Source organism: Heteronotia binoei, chromosome 15 (genome assembly GCF_032191835.1).
Source record: "Heteronotia binoei isolate CCM8104 ecotype False Entrance Well chromosome 15, APGP_CSIRO_Hbin_v1, whole genome shotgun sequence".
In the NCBI taxonomy this organism is placed as follows: domain Eukaryota; kingdom Metazoa; phylum Chordata; class Lepidosauria; order Squamata; family Gekkonidae; genus Heteronotia; species Heteronotia binoei.
In genome coordinates, this window is record NC_083237.1 from 2529031 (window position 1) to 2554574 (window position 25544).

Here is a 25544-nt window from a genome sequence, read left to right on the forward strand (position 1 = left end):
GGGGGGAGTGAGGGGAAGGCTACAAAGCTTGCTGAGGGATTTACTGATCCCTGCCAAATGAAGCACCACCACTGACTAAAATGGCGTTTCTCCACAGGCATGATCCCATTGCAAAAAGCACTGTGAATTATTAGGGAATTATTAGGATGGGAATTGAAAAAAAATCAGCCAGTATCATAATGCCCCTGTATAAATCGATGGTGCGGTCTCATTTGGAATACTGTGTACAATTCTGGTCACCGCACCTCAAAAAGCATATTATAGCATTGGGAAAAGTCCAGAAAAGGTCAACTAGAATGATTAAAGGTTTGGAACACTTTCCCTATGAAGAAAGGTTAAAACGCTTGGGGCTCTTTAGCTTGGAGAAACGTTGACCACGGGGTGACACAATAGAGGTTTACAAGATTATGCATGGGATGGAGAAAGTAGAGAAAGAAGTCCTTTTCTCCCTTTCTCACAATACAAGGACTTGTGGGCATTCAATGAAATTGCTGAACAGTCAGATTAAAACGGATAAAAGGAAGTACTTCTTCACCAAAAGGGTGATGAACACGTGGAATTCACTGCCGCAGGAGGTGGTGGCGGCTACAAGCATAGCCAGCTTCAAGAGGGGATTGGATAAAAATATGGAGCAGAGGTCCATCAGTGGCTATTAGCCACAATATATATATGTGTGTATGTGTGTGTATTGGCCACTGTGAGACACAGAGAGTTGGACTGGATGGGCCATTGGCCTGATCTAACATGGCTTCTCTTATGTTCTTATGTGACACAGAGTGTTGGGCTGGATGGGCCATTGGCCTGATCCAACATGGCTTCTCTTATGTTCTTATGTGACACAGAGTGTTGAACTGGATGGGCCACTGGCCTGATCCAACATGGCTTCTCTTATGTTCTTATGTGACACAGAGTGTTGGACTGGAGGGGCCACTGGCCTGATCCAACATGGCTTCTCTTATGTTCTTATGTGACACAGAGTGTTGGACTGGAGGGGCCACTGGCCTGATCCAACATGGCTTCTCTTATGTTCTTCTGTGACACACAGAGTGTTGGACTGGAGGGGGCATTGGCCTGATCCAACCTGGCTTCTCTCATGTTCTTATGTGACACAGAGTGTTGGACTGAATGGGCCATTGGCCTGATCCAACATGGCTTCTCTTATGTTCTTCTGTGACACACAGAGTGTTGGACTGGATGGATCTTTAGCCTGATCCAACATGGCTTCTCTTATGTTCTTATGTGACACAGAGTGTTGGACTGGATGGGCCACTGGCCTGATCCAATAGGGCTTCTCTTATGTTCTTATGTGACACAGAGTGTTGTACTGGATGGGCCATTGGCCTGATCCAACATGGCTTCTCTTATGTTCTTATGTGACACAGAGTGTTGTACTGGATGGGCCATTGGCCTGATCCAACAGGGCTTCTCTTATGTTCTTATGATGACAGCAGACACTAAGATGAGCAAGGCCACCGGATTTTTCCCTGCTGAATTGCAGATGCCTCCCAGGGAGAGCCAGTGTGGTGTAGTGGCTAAGAGCAGCAGACTAATCTGGGGAACCAGGTCAGATTCTCCACTCCTCCACATACAGCCTGCTGGTGACCTTGGGCCAGTCACGATTCTCAGAGCTCTCTCAGCCCCACCAACTTCACAAGTCCCTGTGTGTTGGGGAAAGGAAAGGAAGGCAGTTATAAGCCGCTTTGAGACTCTACAGGGTAGAGTGTATACAAAAACTGGCTTCCAAACGGCCAGCTCCCGAAAAGCAGCTAAAGGCTGCCCCTTTCAACTGCTTTTTCTGAGGGAGGCGGGGGAAGAGTTTGGCGCATCTGAATTCCGCTGCGCCAGGCTTCCAGGGAACAGCATTAACTGCTTTTGGAGGACCTGAATTCGGATGCAGAAGGGTGAGTCAGACCTGCTGGGGGTGGGGTGAGATCATGCAATTCCGAAGAGCAAAGAGGAGCACTGGAAGCAGACATGCACAGAGCGGCCCCCGGGAAGGTGGCAGGCAGGGGCTGGGCGGGAGGTTTCTGGACGAAACCTTCCTCTCCCACCCACACTGGGGTCTTCTTCCCAAGCCGCTTTCCTGCCTTGCTCCTCTTCTCGCTGAAGGGATCCAAAGGGAAGTCGCGATGCAGTGCCCAAGAAGGGAAGGGGGACCGCAGGCCTTCCAGCATCCCCATCAACCACGGCCATCCAACTGTCTCCAAAAATCTCACGTTTTAAGGGTTAAATGGTCTTAAAAGTGCCACTGACCTCAAACTTTAAAATAATGGCAATTGGAATTGGATAATAATAATTAATCATAACATAATACAATAATAATAAATTGTTCAATCGCACAGTCGAGTCCGACTCTTTGCAAACTCATGGACCAAGTCACGCCAGGCACTCCTGTCTTCCACCATCCTCCAAAGTCTGCTCAAATTCATGTTTGTTACATCAGCAATGCTGTCCAGACATCTCCTCTTTTGCTGTCCCCTTCTTCTGCCTTCTGTCTTTCCCAGCATCAGGGTCTTCTCCAGAGATTGCTCCCTTCTCATTGGCTGGGTTGATTTCCCTTAGGACTGACTGACTGGATCTTCTTGCAGTCCAAGGGAGTCTTCTCCAGCACCACAGCTCAAAAGCATCTATTCTTCTGTGCTTAGCCTGTTGTATAACAGCACTGTGGAATGAATACCGTCGCCACGGAAAAACTGTACAATGTGTAACATCTTTAATATTAATCTAATCTTAGAATGCTTTTTAATTACAATGATGATTAATTTTATAAATGTTTGATTTTTAATATGTATGTACGTATAATATGTATTGTTTTAATTGATGAAGAACCTGTGTTGTAAGCCGCCCACAGCCTGCTTCGGCGGGGAGGGCAGGATACAAATTAAATATTATTATTATTATTATATAATCACTCACATCCACCACTCAAAATACATACATGGGCCATTACACAGTTCTTATTATGTATGGCTAAGAATCTCTGCATGCAGAATTATAATAGCGACAAGACGGCTGCTGCTGCCCTCTCGTTCGGTGTCAAACAGTGCCGGGACCACGGAGGTTAACAATCTCCGTGTTACAAAACAATATCAAAATATAATTACAATACTTTCCATTCACGACATAGTATTGCAATGTAAATTTCAGTAACAAATTCAGTGACAAATACCACCCAAAGCACACAACTTCACTACTGTCCATAAGATGATATCAGGTTCTTTCCAAATGATACAGTCTGATGATGCAAAACCGGTCCGTTCTCGTTTCGGATCCTTATGATCCTTCCTCTGGGACTGTCTTATTAATTTTTGAATGCAGTAGTCTGATGGTGCCTTATTTCTTTACTATCCAGGGTTGGCCAACGGTAGCTCTCCAGATGTTTTTTGCCTACAACTCCCATCAGCCCCAGCCATTGGCCATGCTGCCTGGGAGCATTTGGAGAGCTACTGTTGGCCACCCCTGTGCACTGTTTTCCAGGCTTTCTCTAATTTATTTCATTACTAGAACGCTACTGTCCTTTCTCCATCTTTCAGCATTTCCTTGCTTTCCGTCTTTCAGCATTTCATCTCGTTCGGGGCTCGTTTTCCCCCCAGGAGAATACTGTCCCCGCTGAGCCACCGGAGGCAAAAAACATCTGGAAAGCTACCGTTGGCCACCCCTGCAGGCTTTCTCTAATTTATTTCACTACTAGAACGCAACAGTCCTTTCTCCATCTTTCAGCATTTCCTTACTTTCCATCTTTCAGCATTTCATCTCGTTCTGGGCTTGCTTTTCCCCCAGGAGAAAACTGTCCCTGCTGAGCTATTGGAGGCAAAAAACATCTGGAGAGCTACCATTGGCCACCCCTGAGAGCTTTCTCTAATTTATTTCACTACTAGAATGCTACTGTCCTTTCAGCATTTCATGTCGTTGGAGGCTCGCTTTCTCCCCCCCCCCCCCGCAGAAGAAAAGTGTCCCCTCTGAGTAGGGTTGCCAATCTCCAGGTGGGGGCAGGGGATCCCCTGGTTTGGAGGCCCTCTCCCCGCTTCAGGGTAATCAGAAAGCAGGGGGGGGGGGAGAAATTGCTGGGAACTCCTGATTCCCTATGAAGGCTTATTCCCATAAAAAATAACGGAGAATTGATCCGCAGGTATCTGGGGCTTTGGGCCCCCGTTTTTTGAGTTAGAGGCACCATATTTTCAGTATAGCATCCAGTGGCTCTCCCCAATATACTCCCTAAGTTTCAAAAAGATTGGACCAGGGGGTCAAATTCTATGAGCCCCTAAAGAAGGTGCCCCTATCCTTCATTATTTCCAATGGAAGGAAGACATTTAAAAAGGTGTGCTGTCCCTTGAAATGTGACGGCCAGAACTCCCTTTGGAGTTCAATGATGCTTGTCACACCCTTGCTCCTGGCTCCGCCCCCAACGTCTCCTGGCTCCACCCCCAAAGTCTTGAATTGGACTTGGCAACCCTACCTCCGAGCCACTGGAGGCAGAAAACATCTGAAGAGCTACCGTTGGCCACCCCTGCGCACTGTTTTCCAGGCTTTCTCTGATTTATTTCACTACTAGAACGCTACTGTCTTTCAGCATTTCATCTCGTTGGCGGTTCGCTTTTCCCCCCCTCCAGAAGAAAAATGTCCCCTCCGAGCCACCGGAGGGCCGCAAAGCGAGCCGCCACGGCTCTGCCGCAAAGCGCTGCGGGCCGCCTCCCTCGGCGGGCGCTTGCCCTTCTGCCGTCAAGCGCGGCGGCATGCCCCCTTGCCGTCAAGCGCGGCCGGCCGTCGCGCCTGGTCGTGCTTGGCGCTGTGGGGCAGGCAGGCAGGCAGGCAGAGGCCGGGCCGGGGCCAGGGCCGGGGCCGGGCTCGGCTGGGGGGCGGGCGGGATGCTGGGCGGGCAGCCGGGCTCGGGCGGCTCGTCGTCGTCGCCGCTGCCGCTGCTGCACCCGCGGACGGGCCGGCTGGTGACGCTGTCGCGGGGCGGGAGGAGCGCCGCTCGCTCGCAGCCCGGCCAGGAGTTCAACCACGGGCTGGTCCTCAGCAGGGAGCCCCTCGGCCCCGGAGCCCTCTTCACCGTCAGGATCGACCGCAAGGTGCGGGAGGAAGGGGGGGGGGAGGGTCTGCGGCGCGGCTCCGGCGGGGGGGTCTGAAACACAGTCAGGCCCCCCTCGGTCCATCCGAGTCAGCCTTGTCTGCTCAGACTGGCAGCGGCTCTCCAGGGTCCCAAGCTGAGGTTTTTCACACCTATTTGCCTGGACCCTTTTGAGTTGGAGATGCCGGGGATTGAACCTGGGACCTTCTGCTTCCCAAGCAGATGTTCTACCAATGAGCCACCGTCCCTCCCCTGACCAGCAGTGGCTCTCCAGGGTCTCAAGCTGAGGTTTTTCACACCCACTTGCCTGGACCCTTTTTAGTTGGAGATGCCGGGGATCGAACCTGGGACCTTCTGCTTACCAGGCAGATGCTCTACCACTGAGCCACCGTCCCTCCCCTGACCAGCAGTGGCTCTCCAGGGTCCCAAGCTGAGGTTTTTCACACCCACTTGCCTGGACCCTTTTTAGTTGGAGATGCCGGGGATCGAACCTGGGACCTTCTGCTTACCAAGCAGATGCTCTACCACTGAGCCACTGTCCCTCCCCTGACCAGCAGTGGCTCTCCAGGGTCTCAAGCTGAGGTTTTTCACGCCTACTTGCCTGGACCCTTTTTAGTTGGAGATGCCAGGAATTGAAGCAGAGGCTCTACCACTGAGCCACCGTCCCTCCCCCAATTTGAACAACATAAATTTCTTAAATTTGAACAATGTAAGGGAAAACGGGGCTGTGCTGCCTTGCATTTTTAAAAGGCTAATTCTGCTAAAAAAAAAAAAAGCAACTTCCCTATAATTGGCTTTTTTCAGTTTTAACCATGTAAGAGAAATGCATGCTGTACTGCTTTTTGAGAAAGCGTCATAATAATAATCATAATAATGATAATAACCACACGATTGCCATCTCCTGTTTCAATGCTGATGTTTTGTTTCCAGCTTTCTGCTTGAGATTTCATCTGTTTTCCGATTTCTGTAGCCCAGCCCTGATGGTGCTTGGGGGAGCTCTCCTCCTGTGGATTGTGTTTGAACACATGAAGCTGCCTTCTACTGGATCAAACCCAAACATTTTAGTTGGAGATGCCGGGGATTGAAACTGGGACCTACTGCTTCCCAAGCAGATGCTCTGCCACTGAGCCACAGCCCCATTCATGGCTCTCCAGCTGAGGTTTTTCATACCTCCTTGCCTGGACCCTTTTTAGTTGGAGATGCCGGGGATAGAACCTGGGACCGTCTGCTTACCAAGCAGATGCTCTACCACTGAGCCACCATCCCTCCCTTAAAGTTGCCTTCGTTCCTTGTGAACATATAAACATATGAAGCAGCCTTATACTGAATCAGACCCTTGGTCCATCAAAGTCAGTCTTGTCTACTCAGACTGGCAGCGGCTTTCCAGCGGCTCCAGCTGAGGTTTTTCACACCTATTTGCCTGGACCCTTTTTAGTTGGAGATGCCGGGGATTGAACCTGGGACCTTCTGCTTACCCAGCAGATGCTCTACCCCTGAGCCACCCTCCCTTCCCTTAAGTCAGTCTTGTCTACTCAGACTGACAGTGGCTCTCCAGGGTCTCAGGCTGAGGTCTTTCACATCACATTCTGCCTTAAGAACATAAGAGAAGCCCTGTTGGATGAGGCCAATGGCCTCTGTGACACAGTGGCCAAAACCCCCCCATGTGCCATCAAGATGTCCACCAGTGGGGCTAAAAGCCCTTCCACTGTGCCCCCCCCCCCAAGCCTTGTCCTTTTAACTGGAGATGCTGGGGATTAAACTTGAGATCTTCTACATGCCAAGCAGAGGCTCTTCCGCTGTGCTGTTACCGCTTCCCAAATAGATCCTTTGTCCATCAAGATCTGTACTCTGACCAGTGGGAGCTCTCCAGGGTCTTAGACCTCTAGAGGTCTCTCCCATCACCTCCTGCCTGGTCCTGTGAACTGGAGATGTTGCCAGGAATTGGACCTTCTGAATGTTAAGCAGAGAGCCAGTTTGGTGTAGTGGTTAAGTGTGCGGACTCTTATCTGGGAGAACCAGGCTTTATTCCCCGCTCCTCCACTTGCACCTGCTGGAATGGCCCTGGGTCAGCCAGAGCTCTCTTATCTGGGAGAACCGGGTTTGGTTCCCCAATCCTCCACTTGCACCTGCTGGAATGGCCTTGGGTCAGCCATAGCTCTCTTATCTAGGAGAACCGGGTTTGATTCCCCACTCCTCCACTTGCAGCTGCTGGAATGGCCTTGGGTCAGCCATAGCCCTGGCAGAGGTTGTCCTTGAAAGGGCAGCTGCTGTGAAAGCCCTCTCAGCCCCACCCACCTCAGAGGGTGTCTGTTGTGGGGGGAGAAGATATAGGAGATTGTAAGCTGCTCTGAGTCTCTGATCCAGAGAGAAGGGTGGGAGTATAAATCTGCAATTCTTCTTCTTCTTCCACTATTTGACTTACTCTTTGTAATCTCTGAGCGTCAGTGAGAAAAGTGGAGTCTAAGCAATGTAGATGAATAGACCTGTAGAGGCTGCAGCTCGGTAGCAGAGTTCCTGTGTTGCATGCATGACAGTCCCAGCTTCAGTTCCCAGCAATTCTTGTAAAGGCTCTCAGGGGGCTGACGCTGGGAAGGCCTTTTCTCTGCTTGAGAGCTCTGCAGACCAAGGGTCTGGCATGGTAGAAGGCAGCATATTACGCTCCTGTGACTTGAGGGGTCCACAGGGGCCTGATCCTGCCGGACTTTGCATGTGCTTAAGCTTCTAGGAAATGGGTATTTCTGGACCACTTAGCAACATACCGCTCCACTTGCAGCTGCTGGAACGGCCTTGGGTCAGCCATAGCTCTTGCAGGAGTTGTCCTTGAAAGGGCAGCTGGTGTGAGAGCCCTCTCAGCTCCACCCACCTCGCAGGGTGTCTGTTGTGGAGGGAGAAGATATAGGAGACTGTAAGCCGCTCTGAGTCTCTCATTCTGATAGAAGGCGGGGTATAAACCTGCAGTCGTCTTCTTTATCCTATCTCATCTCTGCAAATTGTGGCCAGGTTTTAATACTCCTGGATAGCTCATAATTTACGAAGATTGCTTTGGAGGGGGTGGGTGGGGGGTTGGAATGAAAGCAAGCCCTGTTGATAACGGAGAGAGCTGGACCCATCTCTGGTGTGTCGGCTGTGGGGCTGTTTCTCCACAGGGGCTTTATGAAAGAAGCTTCCATCTTGGAGACTTGAACCTATGAAGCTGCCTTATACTGAATCAGACCCTCGGTCCATCAAAGTCAGTATTGTCTACTCAGACTGGCAGCAGCTCTCCAGGGTCTCAAGCTAAGGTGCCTGGGCCCTTTTAGTTGGAGATGCCGGGGATTGAACCTGGGACCTTCTGCTTACCAAGCAGATGCTCTACCACTGAGCCACCATCCCTCCCCTAGCATTGTGTGACTTGCATTGACTTGCATTGTGTGGACCAGCACTCTGTTTTTCTCTGCTTCCAAAGGTCTTCCCAGGAAGATGGGAAGTGAAAAGTATCTCTGGGCATGTGGAAAGTACTATCTGAGAAGTAACTACCACCAGCTCCAGCTTATTTTTGGGGGGCCAGGAGGCAGGTCTGAAGCTGGTTTGAGCTCCAGTGCATCTTCATAATTAATTAGAAACCTGTCTTCTAAGTTGAAGTTTATTGGATTTCTATCCCGCCCTCCCCGCCGAAGCAGGCTCAGGGTGACTCACAACCAGTAAAATCAAATGATATGCATTACTTGCATAATAAATTAAACAATTAAAACAGCTAAGACAGTAGTATGTCTGTGTGAAAAGGATCTCGGGGTCTTAGTGGATCATACGCTGAACATGAGTCAAATGTGGGGATGTTTAGCCTGGAGAGGAGGCGGCTGAGAGGTGATCACATCACCACCTTCAAGTATTTGAAGGGCTGTCATACAGAGGATGGGGTGGAATTGTTTTCTGTGGCCCTGGAAGGTAGGACCAGAACCAAGGGGTTGAAATTAAATCAAAAGAGTTTCTGACTCAACATGAGGAAGAGCTTCCTGACCGTTAGAGTGATTCCTCAGTGGAACAGGCTTCCTCCTTGGGAGGTGGTGGGCTCCCCTTCCTTGGAGGTTTTGAAAGATGCTGGATGGCCATCTGACAGCAATGAAGATCCTGTGAATTTAGAGGGAGGTGTTTGTGAGTTTCCTGTCTTGTGCAGGGGGTTGGACTAGATGACCCTAGAGGCCCCTTCCAATTCTATGATTCTATGATACAATGGGTGGAAATTAAATCAGAAGAGCTTCTGGCTCAACATTAGGAAGAGCTTCCTGACCGTTAGAGTGATTCCTCAGTGGAACAGGCTTCCTCCTTGGGAGGTGGTGGGCTCTCCTTCCTTGGAGGTTTTTAAAGACAGGCTAGATGGCCATCTGACAGCAATGAGGATCCTGTGAATTTAGGGGGAGGTGTTTGTGAGTTTCCTGCATTGTGCAGGGGTTGGACTAGATGACCCTGGAGGTCCCTTCCAACTCTAGGATTCTTCGGGAGGTGGCGGGCTCTCCTTCCTTGGAAGTTCTTAAACAGAGGCTAGATGGCCATCTGACAGCAATGTGGATCCTGTGAATTTAGGGGGAGGTATTTGTGAGTTTCCTGCATTGTGCAGGGGGTTGGACTAGATGATCCTGGAGGTCCCTTCCAACTCTATGGTTTTGTGATTCCATGACAATCTGGCGCTAATATCGGTTGACATTGTTCCATTTTAGATGGCGTTCTGTACTACCTTATCAGTCATTCCAGATCAGTTAAAGACCAGCCAGAATAGTGTCATCTTGCGGAGCTGGGCAAGGAACTGCGTGTGCAAGAATATTGTAACGTCCCCCTGCGGTTGGAGGTACAGTTGGTGTGTCTCTGCTGACCTTCCATGCTGCCCTTTCCCCACAGGTGAATTCCTGGAGTGGCTCCATTGAGATTGGGGTCACAGCCTTGGATCCCAACCTCCTGGACTTCCCCAGCAGCGCCACAGGCCTGAAGGGGGGCTCGTGGATCATCTCCGGCTGCTCGGTGCTGCGGGACGGGCGGTCCATCTTGGAGGAGTACGGGCAAGACCTGGACCAGCTTGGCGAGGGCGATCGGGTGGGCATCCAGCGCACAGCCAATGGGGAGCTGCGGCTTTGGGTCAACGGCCAGGACTGCGGCGTGGCAGCAACCGGCATCCCCCACCGGGTCTGGGCAGTCGTCGATCTGTATGGCAAGTGCACCCAGATCACCGTGGTGCCGAGCGATGCGGATGAGGCGGAGGAAGGCGTGCCTCACGACAAAGGTACCTTTTTTGTGAGCAGCCAGAGAAATGGGTGGAGTTGTGTGTGGGTGTCAGTTGAAATCCCCCTCTTGCTCCTTGGCCCTTCCCCCTGGGGTCCCAATTCCTGGTCATCCTTCCTTGTTCTTGGGGAAGTTAGTCGGCACGTAAAGGTTTGGGCTCCAAGGACAGTTGGCAGATACGAAACACGTCATGTTTTAAAAGCCGCAACGGTGTGCCGTGGCAAGAGGTTAGAGCACCGCACTACAACGTAAGAGCCAAAGGTTCAAATCCTTACTTAGCCATGATGAATTTGCAACCCTTTCCTCCCCCGTCGAGATTCCGTGCAGCTCACAACACTGTTCTCCCTTCCTCCAATCTCTCTCAACAACAGCCCTGCGAGGCAGGCCAGACTGAGAGGTTGGGATGGGCCAAATATCACCCAGGGAGCTTCTGAAGTAGAAGGAGAGATTCAAACCCGGGTCACCAAGGGCCCTAGTCCGCCGCTCTCTCCGCTACCCCACACTCATCTGGAATAATATGTACAATTCTGGTCACCGCACCTCAAAAAGAATATTATAGCATTGGAAAAAGTGCAGGAAAGGGCAACTAGAATGATTAAAGGTTTGGAACACTTTCCTTATGAAAAAGGTTAAAAGTACTCCAAATCAGACTGCACCATCGATTTATACAGGGGCATTAGGATACTGGCTGATTTGTTTTCAGTTCTCTTCCTAAGAATTCCCAGCATGGCACTCTAGGATATTCAGAAAGTACCTCAAATTTTGCCGCATCATTCTTCCCGGTATGAATCCAGTTTGATCTTCCTGTACTATATTTGTTATAACTTTTTTAAATCTGTTAGTCAGTATCGTCGCGAAGATTTTATAATCTGCATTTAGGAGAGAGATTGGTCTATAATTTTTTATATCTGTCGGTTCCGTTCCTTCTTTATGGATTAAAGATATCAATGCCTCCCTCCAAGATGTTGGAATTATAGCCGATTCCTGAATTTTCTCTCTAATTTTTGATTAAGAAGATAAGAGACGACACTGAAATTAGGGGCTTGAAAATAAAAAATGAAGAATTTAAAATTCAGGCGCTTGCAGATGATTTGCTGTTCATCCTAGAAGATCCTATCCACTCTATTGATAAATTGAAAACAAGGCTACAACAATTTGGAGAAGTTTCCGGTTTTAAAGTTAATACGCAAAAAACTAAATTCCTAACCAAAAACATGAATAAAGAACAAATAATACAATTAGAGGCCAAATTTGGATTTAAATACGAAAAAAGAATTAAATACTTAGGGGTTCATTTAACAAACGATCTGAAATCTCTCTATCGAGATAATTACGAGAAGATTATTAAGGAAATAGAAGCAGATCTGGAGAAATGGAGAGATCTACAAATCTCCCTTTTAGGGAGAATAGCCACGATCAAGATGAATACCCTCCCTAGAATCTTAATAAAATTTTTAAATTTTTGGAAAAAAAAATAATTCCCAGCATGGCGTTGGCCTCTTTTTATTGCCATCGCACACTGTCTTGACATTTTCAGTGAGTTCTCTACCACGACCCCAAGATCTCTCTCTCGGTCATTCTCTTTCTTAAGTAGGGGGGAGTCTTATAGAAAACGAAGACGCATATGCTTCTAGGTTCTGTGAATATACCGAATAGTACTATTTTATATGCCAAGTTGCTAAATGATGCATTGTCTGATATCGAATCAGTTTTTTTTTTATAGAAATAATTCTATTTTTCCCAATGTGGCTTCAAAGTTCCCAAATTTTCCCCTCTCTAGTTTGGGGCAGGAGGCCTCTTGCTTCCTCTGTTTGATGTTGAGGTGTGGGGGAATATCTCCCCCTTTCCTCAGTGCCCTGACATAGGGGGCGTTGAGGGATGCAGCAGAGTCTCTCCACACCGTGTTAATTTTGCGAGGACTCGCTGGGAGGCTTTTGCTGAGCCAGCCTGATCTCTAGATCTGGGATCGGGCGATGTGGGCTGGTGATGCTGGGGGCGGGGGATGGATTGGGTGTGCCTGCTTCCTCTGGGAGCCTATGATTGACATCAGCCAGAGCTCTTGAGTGTGTGTGGAGGGACCTTCTGCTTGTGACAGCCATGGGTTGTGGGGGGGTTGACTTGTTGTGGGACGGGACAGGTAGACAATGTGCCGTTGTGTGTGTGGAGTTGTGGAGGAGGGACCTGTTAGGCTGGGTCTGGGGACGGGTGATCCTGCTTGGTTGTCTTGATGGGATGCTTACTTCTTTCTCTGCTGCCTTTGCAGTGCTGGACCTCCCGTGCAATCAGAACCGGCCTGATACGTTTCCCAACAGTCTGGAGTCCGAGAATGGTAAGCATTCCTTCTTGTCCTGGTCCCCCGGAAACCAAGTGGGGGATCTGAAGAGACCAGGGTGGTGCTGCACACATGCGAGACTGCTGGTTCTGATATTGCTCTTATAAATCCAATAGCCAGTTTGGTGTAGCGGTAAGTGCGCAGACTCTTATCTGGGAGAACCAGGTTTGATTCCCCATGCCTCCACTTGCAGCTGCTGGAATGGCCTTGGGTCAGCCAGAGCTCTCTTATCTGGGAGAACCGGGTTTGATTCCCCACTTCTCCGCTTGCAGCTGCTGGAATGGGTTAGCCATTAGCTCCGGCAAAGGTTGTCCTTGAAAGGGCAGCTGCTGTGAGAGCCCTCTCAGCCCCACCCACCTCACAGGGTGTCTGTTGTGGGGGGAGAAGATAGAGGAGATTGTAGGCAGCTCTGAGACTCTGTCCTTGAAAGGGCAGCTTCTGGGAGAGCTTTCTCAGCCACACTTACCTCACAGGGTGTCTGTTGTGGGGGGAGAAGATAAAGGAGATTGTAGGCAGCTCTGAGACTCTGTCCTTGAAAGGGCAGTTCTGGGAGAGCTCTCTCAGCCCGACTCACTTCACAGGGTGTCTCTTGTGGGGGAGGAAAGGAAAGGAGATTCTAGGCCGCTCTGAGACTCTGTCCTTGAAAGGGCAGCTTCCGGGAGAGCTCTCTCAGCCCCACCTACCTCACAGGGTGTCTGTTGTGGGGAAAGAAGATAAAGGAGATTGTAGGCTGCTCTGAGACTCTGTCCTTGAAAGGGCAGTTCTGGGAGAGCTCTCTCAGCCCCACCTACCTCACAGGGTGTCTGTTGTGGGGGGAGAAGATAAAGGAGATTGTGAGCTGCTCTGTGACTCTGTCCTTGAAAGGGCAGCTTCTGTCAGAGCTCTCTCAGCCCCCACCCACCTCACAGGGTGTTTGTGTGGGGGAGGAAGGGAAAGGAGATTGTGAGCCGCTCTGAGATTCGGAGTGGAGGGCAGGATATAAATTCAATATCTTCTTCTTCATCATCATCGCATGACAGGGCAAAAGGTGGCTGAAACTTAAAAATCCTGCTGGTAGTTTCAGAGGACGGCTGCGGTGGTCTGCAATAGAACGGCTAAATTTGCGTCCAGTAGCACCTTTGAAACCGCCAAGAGTTTTGGGGTACCAGCTGTTGACATCTGGCAAAAGGAGCTTTCTCTCTTGAAAGCGACGTGCTTCTGACTTGAAGGAGTGAGAGCATGCTCCCAAACTCTTGGTGGTCTTTAAGATGCTGCTGGATCTGATTCTAGCAATCCTGAGGCTCCCGAGCATTGTGGGGTGTGAGGTGGGAGGGCCCAGCCTTCCCATTGGCCCAAGAGCTTCTGTGCCATTCCATCAGTCTTCCTCTCTGGCCTTCCTCCCCGCAGGCTTTTCCAGCATGGAGCTGTCCGAAGTGGTGAGCAACGCCATCTTGTCAGCCTACAACGGGAACCTGTTGAACGTCAGCCTGGGCAGCCCGCCCTCGGACTCCGCCCCCTGCGGGGCCCCGCCCATGACCTCCAACGACGCCCTCCTCTTCCACGAGAAGTGCGGCACCCTCATTAAGCTCAGCAACAACAACAAGACGGCGGAGCGGCGGCGCCCCTTGGACGAGTTCAACAACGGCGTGGTCATGACCAACCGCCCACTGCGCGACAACGAGATGTTCGAGGTGAGCAAGGAAGGCGCGGGTTCTCCTCCTTCCCCTGCGCTGCGGTTAAGGCAGTCTGGGGTCGTGGTGAAGTGCACGGACTCTTAGCTGGGAGAACCGGGTTTGATTCCCCACTCCTCCACTTGCAGCTGCTGGAATGGCCTTGGGTCAGCCAGCGCTCTCTTATCTGGGAGAACCGGGTTTGATTCCCCACTCCTCCACTTGCAGCTGCTGGCATGGCCTTGGGTCAGCCAGAGCTCTGGCAGAGGTTGTCCTTGAAAGGGCAGCTGCTGTGAGAGCCCTCTCGGCCCCACCCACCACACAGGGTGTCTGTTGTGGGGGAGAAAGGGAAAGGAGATTGTGAGAGCCAGTTTGGTGTAGTGGTTAAGTGTACAGACTCTTATCTGGGAAAACTGGGTTCAGTTCCCCTCTCCTCCACTTGCACCTGCTGGAATGGCCTTGGGTTAGCCATAGCTCTCGCAGGAGTTGTCCCTGAAAGGGCACCTGCTGCAAGAACTCTTTCAGCCCCACCCACCTCACAGGGTGTCTGTTGTGTGTGTTGGGGGTGTGGGAGGTAGAGGAGATTGTGACCGTTCTGAGTTTCAGAGTATAGGGCACGGTATAAATCCAATGTTGTTGTCGTCTTCTTTCTTCTTCTTTTTCCTCCTCCTTCTTCTTCCTCTTCCTCTTCTTCTTCTTCCTCTTCTTTTTCCTCCTCTTCCTCTTCTTCCTCTTTTTCCTCTTCCTTCTTCCTCTTCCTCTTCTTCCCCCAAGATGATTTTACCCCGTCAGATTTCTTGTCTTGTGCATGATAGTCAAAAGTTCCTTTGTGTCGTGAGAGCTGGTGTTTCTCGCAGGGGAGCTTAGCCTGTGCATCATTACTGGCTTTTCCATTCTCAGCGGAGGGTGACTGTCCTCCTGTGCGCCTCAAGGAAGGAGGAGAGACAGGCCAGTGAACTGAAACAAGAGAGAGAGAGAACCGATTCCCGCGCTGGGTGCTGGGGGCAGGGGAAGGGGATCTTGTATTTGAAGCAGGTGGAGACAGATTCTTGGCCTCTTCTTCCAGATCCGAATTGACAAGCTGGTGGATAAATGGTCGGGATCCATAGAAATCGGTGTGACCACACACAATCCTAACAACCTGGAATACCCGGCCACCATGACTAACTTGCGCTCAGGTAACGCACCTGCCTGCAGGGGGAGGGCAGGGAGACAGGAGCCGTGGTGCAGAGACTGGGCCGGGAAGGACTTCAGCTGGGCTTCCATAGGATACACCGAGCTTCACTTCTGCTGGCTGCCGGTGAGCCTCCTCGATCCCGTTTCTGTTCTCTCCCCAAGGAACCATCATGATGAGCGGTTGCGGCATCCTGACCAACGGCAAGGGGACGCGAAGGGAATACTGTGAGTTCAGCTTGGATGAGCTGCAGGTGTGTAAGCCTTCCACGTTTGTGTGTGCTTCTCCACCCCAACCACCACCCACCCCAGAACAGGGTCCTTCTCCCTTTCTTGTTTCCCCAGAATTCTGCTCACCCTCCCTCTCTGCTTCCGCAGGAAGGAGACCACATCGGCCTCACCCGGAAGTCCAACAACGCCCTTCATTTTTACATCAACGGTATCGATCAAGGTCAGTGTGGCTGGAAAACGCAGGGGTTTCTTTTGAGCTGGGATTGGCAGGACTCTAGAGATGCTGCCGGGGCCCCGAAAGAGTGAGTGGGCGGGCAAGGGGGAGAAGCAGGAGGCTGTGAGGGAGCAAGGCATGGAGGGAGGCATCTGTCCTTGGCCCATTTGCTCTCCCGAGGAACTGGTTGGACACTGTGTGAGACAGAACACTGCACTAGATGGACCGCTGGTCTGGTCCAGCAGGGCTCTTCTGATGTTCTAGTGAAGGCCTCAGCCTTTCTGCCCTGTTGTTGTGAGACAGGATGCTGGACTAGCTGTGTGACACAGAGTGTTGGACTGGATGGGCCATTGGCCTGATCCAACAGGGCTTCTCTTATGTCCTTATGTGACACAGAGTGTTGGACTGGAGGGGCCACTGGCCTGATCCAACATGGCTTCTCTTATGTTCTTATGTGACACAGAGTGTTGGACTGGATGGGCCATTGGCCTGATCCAACAGGGCTTCTCTTATGTTCTTATGTGAAACAGAGTGTTGGACTGGATGGGCCATTGGCCTGATCCAACATGGCTTCTCTTATGTTCTTATGTGACACAGAGTGTCGGACTGGAGGGGCCATTGGCCTGATCCAACCTGGCTTCTCTTATGTTCTTATGTGACTCATAGTGTTGGACTGGATGGGCCTTTGGCCGGATCCAACATGGCTTCTCTTATGTGACTCAGAGTGTTGGACTGCATGGGCCGTTGGCCTGATCCAACCTGGCTTCTCTTATGTTCTTATGTGACACAGAGTGTTGGACTGCATGGGCTGTTGGCCTGATCCAACAGGGTTTCTCTTATGTTCTTATGTGACACAGAGTGTTGGACTGGATGGGCCATTGGCCTGATCCAGCATGGCTTCTCTTATGTTCTTATGTGACTCAGAGTGTTGTGTTGGACTGCATGGGCCATTGGCCTGATCCAACATGGCTTCTCTTATGTTCTTATGTGTCTGGTTGGATACTGTGTGAGACAGGACACCGGACTAGATGGACCGCTGGTCTGGTCCAGAAGGGCTCTTCTGATGTTCTTGTTAAGGCCTCAGCCTCTCTGCCCTGTTGTTGTGAGACAGGATACTGGACTAGACGGACCACTGGTGTGATCCAATGAGGCTGCTCTTACAAATGGAGGACAAAATTGTGATCCTTGTAATGAAGGATGAACATGATATAGGCTGGAAGCCACGACAAGCAACACTTGGAAGGGGACAGGAATCCGCAGACCTTGCGTGTCCCGTTGGTGCCTTTGTGCCACGCAGGTGTTCTTTTGCCCACTGGCAGAGACGAGTAACTGTCTGCTCCCTTCCCCTTTCTCCCAGGCGTGGCCACCAACCTGACTCCCCTGGTGGTTTATGGTGTGGTGGACCTTTACGGAATGGCTGTGAAGGTCACCATTGTGCACAACCATAACCATAGCGACCGGCTGCGGCGTAACAATGCCATCATGAGGGCCCTCTCGCCAGATGTGGGACGCCGCGCCATCGACGCCGGGAATGAACCAGAGCCAGAGCGCCTGCTGTTCCACCCCAACTGCGGGCAGAAGGCCGCCATCATCAACGAGGGACGGACCGCTCTACGGCCCCAGTACGTATCGAGGTCTTCAGCTAATAGAAATGTCTTGTGTTGAAGACTCGGCAGCCCTTGATCCCTAAACTGCACTCTGGATCGGGGGAGGAGAAGGGCCACGGTTCACTGGCATAGCTTCTGCTTTTCATGAAGCAGGGCCCAATCCTCAACATCTCCAGTTTTTTGTGTAAAAACAATTTTATTATAATGTAATATATTGTGATTTCCTATAATCATTGGTTATTAAAAATTAAAACAAATACATTACATTTTCTCTACCCCTCCCTCCTTTCCGTGATCCCTGGCAGTGCAAATTTTACCCCTTTTATAAACTGTCCCTTATTGCTATTTTCTTTAATTGTTAGAAGGTAAATTCTACCTATTAAAGAATCTTTTTCCATAAAAAAGACATTAAAGAAGAAAAATAACACCATATTTGTAATCCAATTTAATAATAATCCTTTTTAGTCCTCCACAAAGAAACAAAAAATATAGAATCCAATAATCTCAGACTTTTCTTAACTCATATAAAGTTTTTGAGATTATCCATTGTCAAAAATACCAAACGTCCCTTAACGTTCCATTGTTTTTCAATGTACTTTTGAAATTTTCTCCATTCATTTTTAAACTTCTCTAAATCTTGTTCTTTTAAGATTCTTGTAAGCTTGTCCATTTCACTCCAGTGCATATCTTTGAATGCCCACTCCCAGCTTTCTGGTATTTTGTCTTGCTTCCACATTTGTGCATATAATGTCCGTGCAGCTGAAAGCAGGTACCATATCATTGTTCTACCTTGTTTTGGAAATGTTTCCATTTGTAATCCCAGCAAAAAAGAAAAAAAAGTCTGGCGCCTTCTTAACATTATATCCCAAAATTTTCGAAATCTCTTGCTGAGCCATTTGCCAAAATCGTTTCGCCTTTTCACAAGTTAAAAGGAACAGGGGATGGGAAAGACCTCTGTGCATGAGGCCTTGGAGAGCTGCTGGCAGTCTAAACATGTTCAGCCCTTGAGGGGACCAAAGTCTGACTTAGTCTAAGGCGTTTCTTGCCCCCCTACCTTCTCTTAGCCTAGCCTCTTTTCTTTCTCTCCCTTTCTGCCAGCAGGAAATATCTCCTGTTGGCACAGGTCGTGTACGAGGTGCTCTGCCGGCCAAATTTAAGTTTTGCTGCCCTTGCAGAAGCCGCTGTGCCGCTCACCCTTTCACTTTGGTCGGAATGTTTGCGAGCATTCCATGACAGCACAACAGCTTGGCCAATGTCAGGGGGAAGTTTGCAGAGAGGGTGGCACACAGGTTTTTAGTGTCAGCAAAGGGTTCATTGACGTTTCAAAATGATCAGACTTGTCTTTGTTTCAAAACTAAGTTTTCATTTATTGATTACAGCAATGTTACTCTCTACTAAGAAGCATTTAAACTAACGGTTAGCTTCACCTCTTGGCATTTATACATACACTTCAAAGGACTGGGCTTTAAACTAATTATCATAACAAAATACATTTGGCCCTGCAAGTAACTTCTTCACACGCCCGCTTATCTGTTGCCGGTGACGGCCGGTCTCTCCCCCCTGGTGATGTCCTTGCTTTGCTCGGGAGGCGCCAGAGAGGCGAGCTTGGTGCTTTTGCACTTCAAAGGCCGTGCTGGCCTCTAGGGCCCTGGCGCCTCCGTTCCCACCCCTCCTCCTTCTCTTGCAGGGCACAGGTGTTAGTGGTACAATATTTTATTCAGGCATAGGGTTAGTAAATATAAGACGTTAATAACTTCAATGAGACATTTCTGACATTTAGCCTCTTCTGTATGATACGTGCTATTTGGAGGGCCTGTGCGCTCATCGTTCCAGTCTGTGTATTTCAGTCCTGAGGTAGTTCTGTTTGACGGGTCCATATACAGACAGCACTCCCCATCACTCACAGTAACGGTGCTCTCATGTCTCTCCTACTCGAGCAGTGCCACAGATGATTTCAACCACGGAGTGGTCTTGAGCAACCGGCCGCTACGCAATGGTGAAGTCTTCCAGGTGCGCATTGACAAGATGGTGGACAAATGGGCAGGCTCCATTGAGATTGGTGTCACCACCCACAACCCCACCTACCTGCAGCTGCCTTCCACCATGACCAACTTGCGATCAGGTGAGACCTCTCCTCAAAGTCATCTCCTGGTGGGAAATAAGTGCCTCTTCGAATGCTGTTGTTTTAAACCAACAGGACTATTTGTGGAGCGATTTGCTTAACTGCACTTTCTGGGGTCAGTATCTGACAGAAGGGGAGCAAACGTGTTGGCAGATCTTTGTTGTGTGGTCTCGGTTGTGGTTGTCCCACAGTCGCTGCAGTAACTTTGTGGTCTTAGGACAATCCTGAATGGCTTCTGTGACGAACTGTAAATGGTTAATTTTTTATTTTAGGGTCACAAGGCTGCCACCAAATATGACGGTTCCTCCCAGGATCCCTTCACCTTCTTGGCTGTGCAGACCCTTTTCTTCTTTGTTTTTCAGTCTGTCCCACCCAGTTGTTTAAATATCTATAGGTATATGCTGCAGACAGAGGTATATGCCATAGACCCAGTCTAGGGATCTGAGGGAACAACTAAAATCATGCTTTTGTTTTTGTTTAAAAATGGAGCATGAGAAATTCAACACTAACAAACTTTTATTTTACTTATGAGGGGAAATGGTCAGGTAGGCATCAGGTTTAGGACTTAGTAGGTAAAAAGGCAACAGGAATGAGGTACAGATATATAAACAGAAGTATTTATATTAATAGCTACAATAGATAGCTTGTCACAAACAAGCAGCTGTTTAATTGTACAGATAGGTCTTTTAAACATTGAGGAGAGAGATTTCTTGGCAGTTTCTGCTTCCATAAACAAGCGTAGGCTTCTTTGTCTCACAGACACTTAAGTTGGTGAAGGCAGGAACATTCACACAAGTTGCAGTATCCTTTCTTGTACACTTGACTGGGATCACCTCTTTTTATGAAGGGTTATTTCCCTCAGACTTGGTAGAGATTAACTCCCCCCACCCTTTATTAGGAGCTATTTTCCTCAGGCATGAATGGGGATCCTTCTTGATCCTCTCAACCTACCTCCCTTCCTCGTCCACTGTCATTTCTTAACTGCCACTTCTAACTGGTGCTCTCAACCTGTAGAATTCCTTTTGAATCCCCTGTCACTCAAGGTTCTCAGACCAGCTTAAAACATTAACCATCTGTTGTCTGTCACAGCTTTGGAAACCTGCCAGTTTTCAGAGAGCCAGTTTGGTGTAGTGGTTAAATGTGCGGACTCTTATCTGGGAGAACCGGGTTTGATTCCCCACTCCTCTGCTTGCAGCTGCTGGGAATGGCCTTGGGTCAGCCATAGCTCTCACAGAGCTGTCCTTGAAAGGGCAGCTGCTATTAGAGCTCTCTCAGCCCCACTTACCTCACAGGGTGTCCGTTGTGAGGGGTGGGGAGGTAAAGGAGATTGTGACTGCTCTGAGACTCAGGGCAGGATATAAATCCAGTATCTTCTTCTTCCTACACCGCTGACCCCTTTAGAACTCTCTGTCCCCGTTTCCTCCTTGTCATCGCCAAGATCCCCACTTCTCTATGCCTGTCCCGATGACCATCTCTTTGCTCCAGCTGTGCAGGTGCTCAAGTGTGGAGCAGGGGGACTCCTGGTCTCTCCAGCCTGACTCTTGCCCTGTTTTTTTGGCTGATCTTCTGCAGGCACGTGGATGATGACGGGGAACGGGGTGATGCACAATGGAACGACCATCTTGGATGAATACGGCCACAACCTGGACCGCCTGAAGGCGAGTGCGAGAGATGGCAGCCACGGACTCGTAGCAATGAGGGTTTGGGACGGTGCTGTGCCTAGGAGTGAGCTGCAGCAGGACGCTCTGCTGAGTCAAGGAGGGCCCTGCAGGAGACATTCCCGGAGCAGGCTCCAAATACAGCCTCTACCTGGGCGTTGGATGCTTGCTTCTCCCTGTCCCTCCTCCTCACGGATGCCTCTTCGCTTCCGCAGGCAGGTGACACAGTGGGCGTCGTGCGCAAAGAGGATGGGACGCTGCACTTCTTCGTCAACGGGGTGGCCCAGGGACCTGCGGCGTGGAATGTCCCACCAAACATCTACGCTGTGGTGGACCTGTATGGGCAGGCGGCCCAGGCGACCATCGCTGATGACACAGGTGAGGAGAGGCTGTGGCTCAGGGGCAGAGCATCCGATTGGGCTGCAGGAGGTCCCCGGTCCAATCCCCAGCAGCATCTCCTGCGGAAAGGATGGAGCAGGAGGTGATGTGTAAGGCCTCTACCTGGAGAGCCTCTGCCAGTTATATTAAGCCATATTGTCTTTGATTGACCGAGGGTCTGATTCAGTATAAGGCAGCTTCGTATATTCACATCTTATCCTTTTTAGGAGGGGCCATGGCTTAGTGGGAGAGCCTCTGCTTGGCCTGCAGGAGGTCTGAACTTCAAGCTCTGCAGTCTCTGGTTAAGGGATCTAATAGGGGAGGGACGGTGGCTCAGTGGCAGAGCATCTGCTTGGTAAGCAGAAGGTCCCTGGCATCTCCAACTCAATCCCTGGCATCTCCAACTCAAAAGGGTCCAGGGAAATAGGCGTGAAAAACCTCCGCTGGAGACCCTGGAGAGCCACTGCCAGTCTGAGTAGACAAGACTGACTTGGATGGACCCAGAGTCTGATTCAGTATAAGGCAGCATCATATGTTAATAGAGGTGCAGCAGAAGAACTATTTGAGGAGGGATGGTGGACCAATGGTTGAGCCTCTGCTTGGTAAGCAGAAGGTCCCAGGTTCAATCCATGGCATCTCCAACTAAAAAGGGTCCAGGCAAACAGGTGTGAAAAACATCAGCTGGAGACCCTGGAGAGCCGCTGCCAGTCTGAGTAGACAAGATTGACTTTGATGGACCGAGAGTCTGATTGAGTATATGGCAGCTTATTAAGTGTTAGGGAAGGACTCAGTGGTAGAGCATCTGCTTGGTAAGCAGAAGGTCCCAGGTTCAATTCCCAGCATCTCCAACTCAAAAGGGTTTAGGCAAATAGGTGTGAAAAACCTCAGCTGGAGACCCTGGAGAGCCGCTGCCAGTCTGAGTAGACAAGACTGACTTTGATGGACCCAGGGTCTGATTCAGTGTAAGGCAGCTTCATATGTTTATAGTAGGTAACAGAATCATAGAGTTGGAAGGAACCCCCAGGGTCATCTAGTCCAATCCCCTGCACTGTGCAGGAAACTCACAAATACTTCCCCCTAAATTCACAGGATTGCTGTCAGATGGCCATCTAGCCTCTGTTTAAAAACCTCCGAGGAAGGAGAGCCCACCACCTCCCAAGAAAGCCTTTTCCACTGAGGAACCGCTCTAATGGTCAGGAGGTTCTTCCTAATGTTGAGCTGCAAACTATTTAGATTTAATTTCAACCCACTGGTTCTGGTCCTACCTTCTGAGGCCACAGGAAACAAACTCTGCACCATCCTCTAGATGACAGCCCTTCAAGTACTTGAAGATGGTGATCCTGTCCCCTCTCAGGAAAGACTTTCCTCTCCCTAAGGCCCTGGAGAGCTGCTGACAGTCTGAGTAGACAAGACTGACTTGGGTGGGCCAAAGGTCAGATTCAGTGGAAGGCAGCTTCATGAGGGGACTGGCCAGATTGGTGTGTTGTTTGCTAGGACAGGGGGGCCCATTGTGGGGTAATGAGCAGGTACTTAATGTGTTTGCAAGTCTGACTGCGCTCCTTGCTGGACTGTGCTGTCCACCTGGGCTTTATGCAGGAACCCTGACTCCAGCTTTTAAAAAAAACCCTCTGGTTCTTTCATAAAAAATAGCAGGATGTGTCTGTATTCTCCCTGCATGAGTGGAGGCTTCACCGCTGAAGGCTGCACACCTTGGGGCCCTACAAAGCTCCGCTGCAGCTAGGGGATTTTTTAAAAAAAATTAGGTGTTCCTTTTTCTTTGGACTGCAAAGAATGCCTGATGAAGTCTCAGGAATGCGGTGGGCTCTCCTGCCTTGGAGGTTTTTCAACAGAGGCTAGATGGCCATCTGACAGCGATGAAGATCCTGTGAATTTAGGGGGAGGTGTTTGTGAGTTTCCTGCATGGTGCAGCAGGTTGGACTAGATGGCCCTAGAGGTCCTTTCCAACTCTAGGATTCCTTCCTTCCTTTCAGCTTCCTCAGGAGGTGGTGGACTTTCCTTCCTTAGAGGTTCTTAAGCAGAGGCTAGATGGCCATCTGACAGCAATGAGGATCCTGTGAATTTAGGGGGAGGCGTTTGTGAGTTTCCTGCATTGTGCAGAGGGTTGGACTAGATGACCCTGGAGGTCCCTTTCAGCTCTGTGACTCTATGACTGTTAAGGGCAGTTCCTCAGTGGAACAGGCTTCCTCAGGAGCTGGTGGACTCTCCTTCCTTGGAGGTTTTTAAGCAGAGGCTGGATGGCCACCTGACAGCAATGAAGATCCTGTGAATTTAGGGGGAGGCATTTGTGAGTTCCCGTCATTATGCAGGAGGTTGGACTAGATGACCGTTAGAGCGGTTCCTCAGTGGAACAGGCTTCCTTGGGAGGTGGTGGGTTCTCCTTCCTTGGAGGTTTTTCAACAGAGGCTAGATGGCCATCTGACAGCAATGAGGATCCTGTGAATTTAGGGGGAGGTGTTTGTGAGTTTCCTGCATTGTGCAGAGGGGTTGGACTGGAGGTCCCTTCCAACTCTGATTCTGTGATTAACTTTCTGACCGTGAGAGTGGCTCCTCAGTGGAACAGGCTTCCTCCTCGGGAGGTGGTGGGCTCTCCTTCCTTGGGGTTTTTTAAACAGGTTGGATGGCCATCGGACAGCAATGAAGATCCTGTGAATTTAGAGGGAGGGGTTTGTGAGTTTCCTGCCTTGTGCAGGGGGTTGGGCTAGATGACCCTGGAGGTCCCTTCCAACGCTAGGATTTTATGATTCAGGCTGGGGACTGAGCAGGCTGTGTGGGAAGGGTCGACTCCAACACTTTTGGTTTCTGCTGTTTGATGCGATTGGGGGAAACGCTGAGTTGCGTTCTGTGCGTTTGTTCTGCAAGTGGCAGTGCTCTCCCTTGCAGGTGGCATGCCCCGCTTCAATCCGAGCTCTGGCAGAAAAAGCCGGACTCAGATGGGCCTTCGCGGGGCCCGTAGGTAGGTGGTATTTGGGGCAAGGTTTTGGAACTGCGTTGCACGTCCGTGAGGTGTGATGCTTCCTCCACAGATCTCCCCCCTCTTTCGGATGACCTGTCAGAAGGGAACAACCAGCTGTCTCCCAGCAGCCCGTCCTCAGTTGCTTCGGGGAGCGACCTGCGCTTCCACCAGCTCCACGGCAACAACGCGGTCATCACCAACGGGGGGCGCACGGCGCTGCGCCAGAACTGCCGAAGCGAGTTCAACGACGCCATTGTCATCTCAAACCGGTCAGTTAGCAGCCAGGAGCCAAGCTGTGCCCCCAGTTCCCCCTTCCCTTTCGCTCTCCATGTTGCTAATCCTAAAACCGGACGTCTGCTCTGCAAACCAGTAGGGTAGCCGGACAGTTGGGAGCATGGGAAAACAGACTGCGTTGATTGGATTGCAGGGGGCTTGCTTAAGAACATAAGAGAAGCCATGTTGGATCAGGCCAGTGGCCCATCCAGTCCATCCAATGGAGTGGAGGGCGGGATATAAATCCAATATCTTCATCTACCTCACAGGGTGTCTGTTGTGGGGGAGGAAGGGAAAGGAGATTGTGAGCCGCTCTGGAGGGCGGGATATAAATCCAGTATCTTCATCTACCTCACAGGGTGTCTGTTGTGGGGGAGGAAGGGAAAGGAGATTGTGAGCCGCTCTGAGACTCTTCGGAGTGGAGGGCGGGATATAGATCCAATATCTTCATCTACCTCACAGGGTGTCTGTTGTGGGGGAGGAAGGGAAAGGAGATTGTGAGCCGCTCCGAGACTCTTCGGAGTGGAGGGCGGGATATAAATCCAATATCATACCTCACAGGGTGTCTGTTGTGGGGGAGGAAGGGAAAGGAGATGGTGAGCCACTCTGAGG

At 50.2% G+C, this 25544-nt stretch overlaps 1 protein-coding gene across 3 annotated transcripts in view; it reads left to right on the forward strand.

Annotated features, from left to right (window-relative positions):
- Positions 1–4858: 4858 nt before the first annotated feature.
- The window catches only part of NEURL4 (neuralized E3 ubiquitin protein ligase 4), a 64875-nt gene continuing 44189 nt past the window's right edge, over positions 4859–25544 (forward strand). Inside the window, exons 1-12 of one of the 3 annotated variants that reach the window (XM_060255347.1) lie at positions 4859–5072; positions 9944–10322; positions 12585–12650; positions 14040–14323; positions 15369–15480; positions 15641–15729; positions 15821–15926; positions 17278–17542; positions 19468–19649; positions 21222–21311; positions 21527–21685; positions 24730–24928. In XM_060255347.1, the coding sequence (XP_060111330.1) occupies positions 4866–5072; positions 9944–10322; positions 12585–12650; positions 14040–14323; positions 15369–15480; positions 15641–15729; positions 15821–15926; positions 17278–17542; positions 19468–19649; positions 21222–21311; positions 21527–21685; positions 24730–24928 (2138 nt within the window). In that variant the 5' untranslated portion in view covers positions 4859–4865. The remainder of the gene's footprint in view (positions 5073–9943; positions 10323–12584; positions 12651–14039; positions 14324–15368; positions 15481–15640; positions 15730–15820; positions 15927–17277; positions 17543–19467; positions 19650–21221; positions 21312–21526; positions 21686–24729; positions 24929–25544) is intronic. The other 2 variants (XM_060255348.1, XM_060255349.1) reach the window with 2 other exon arrangements.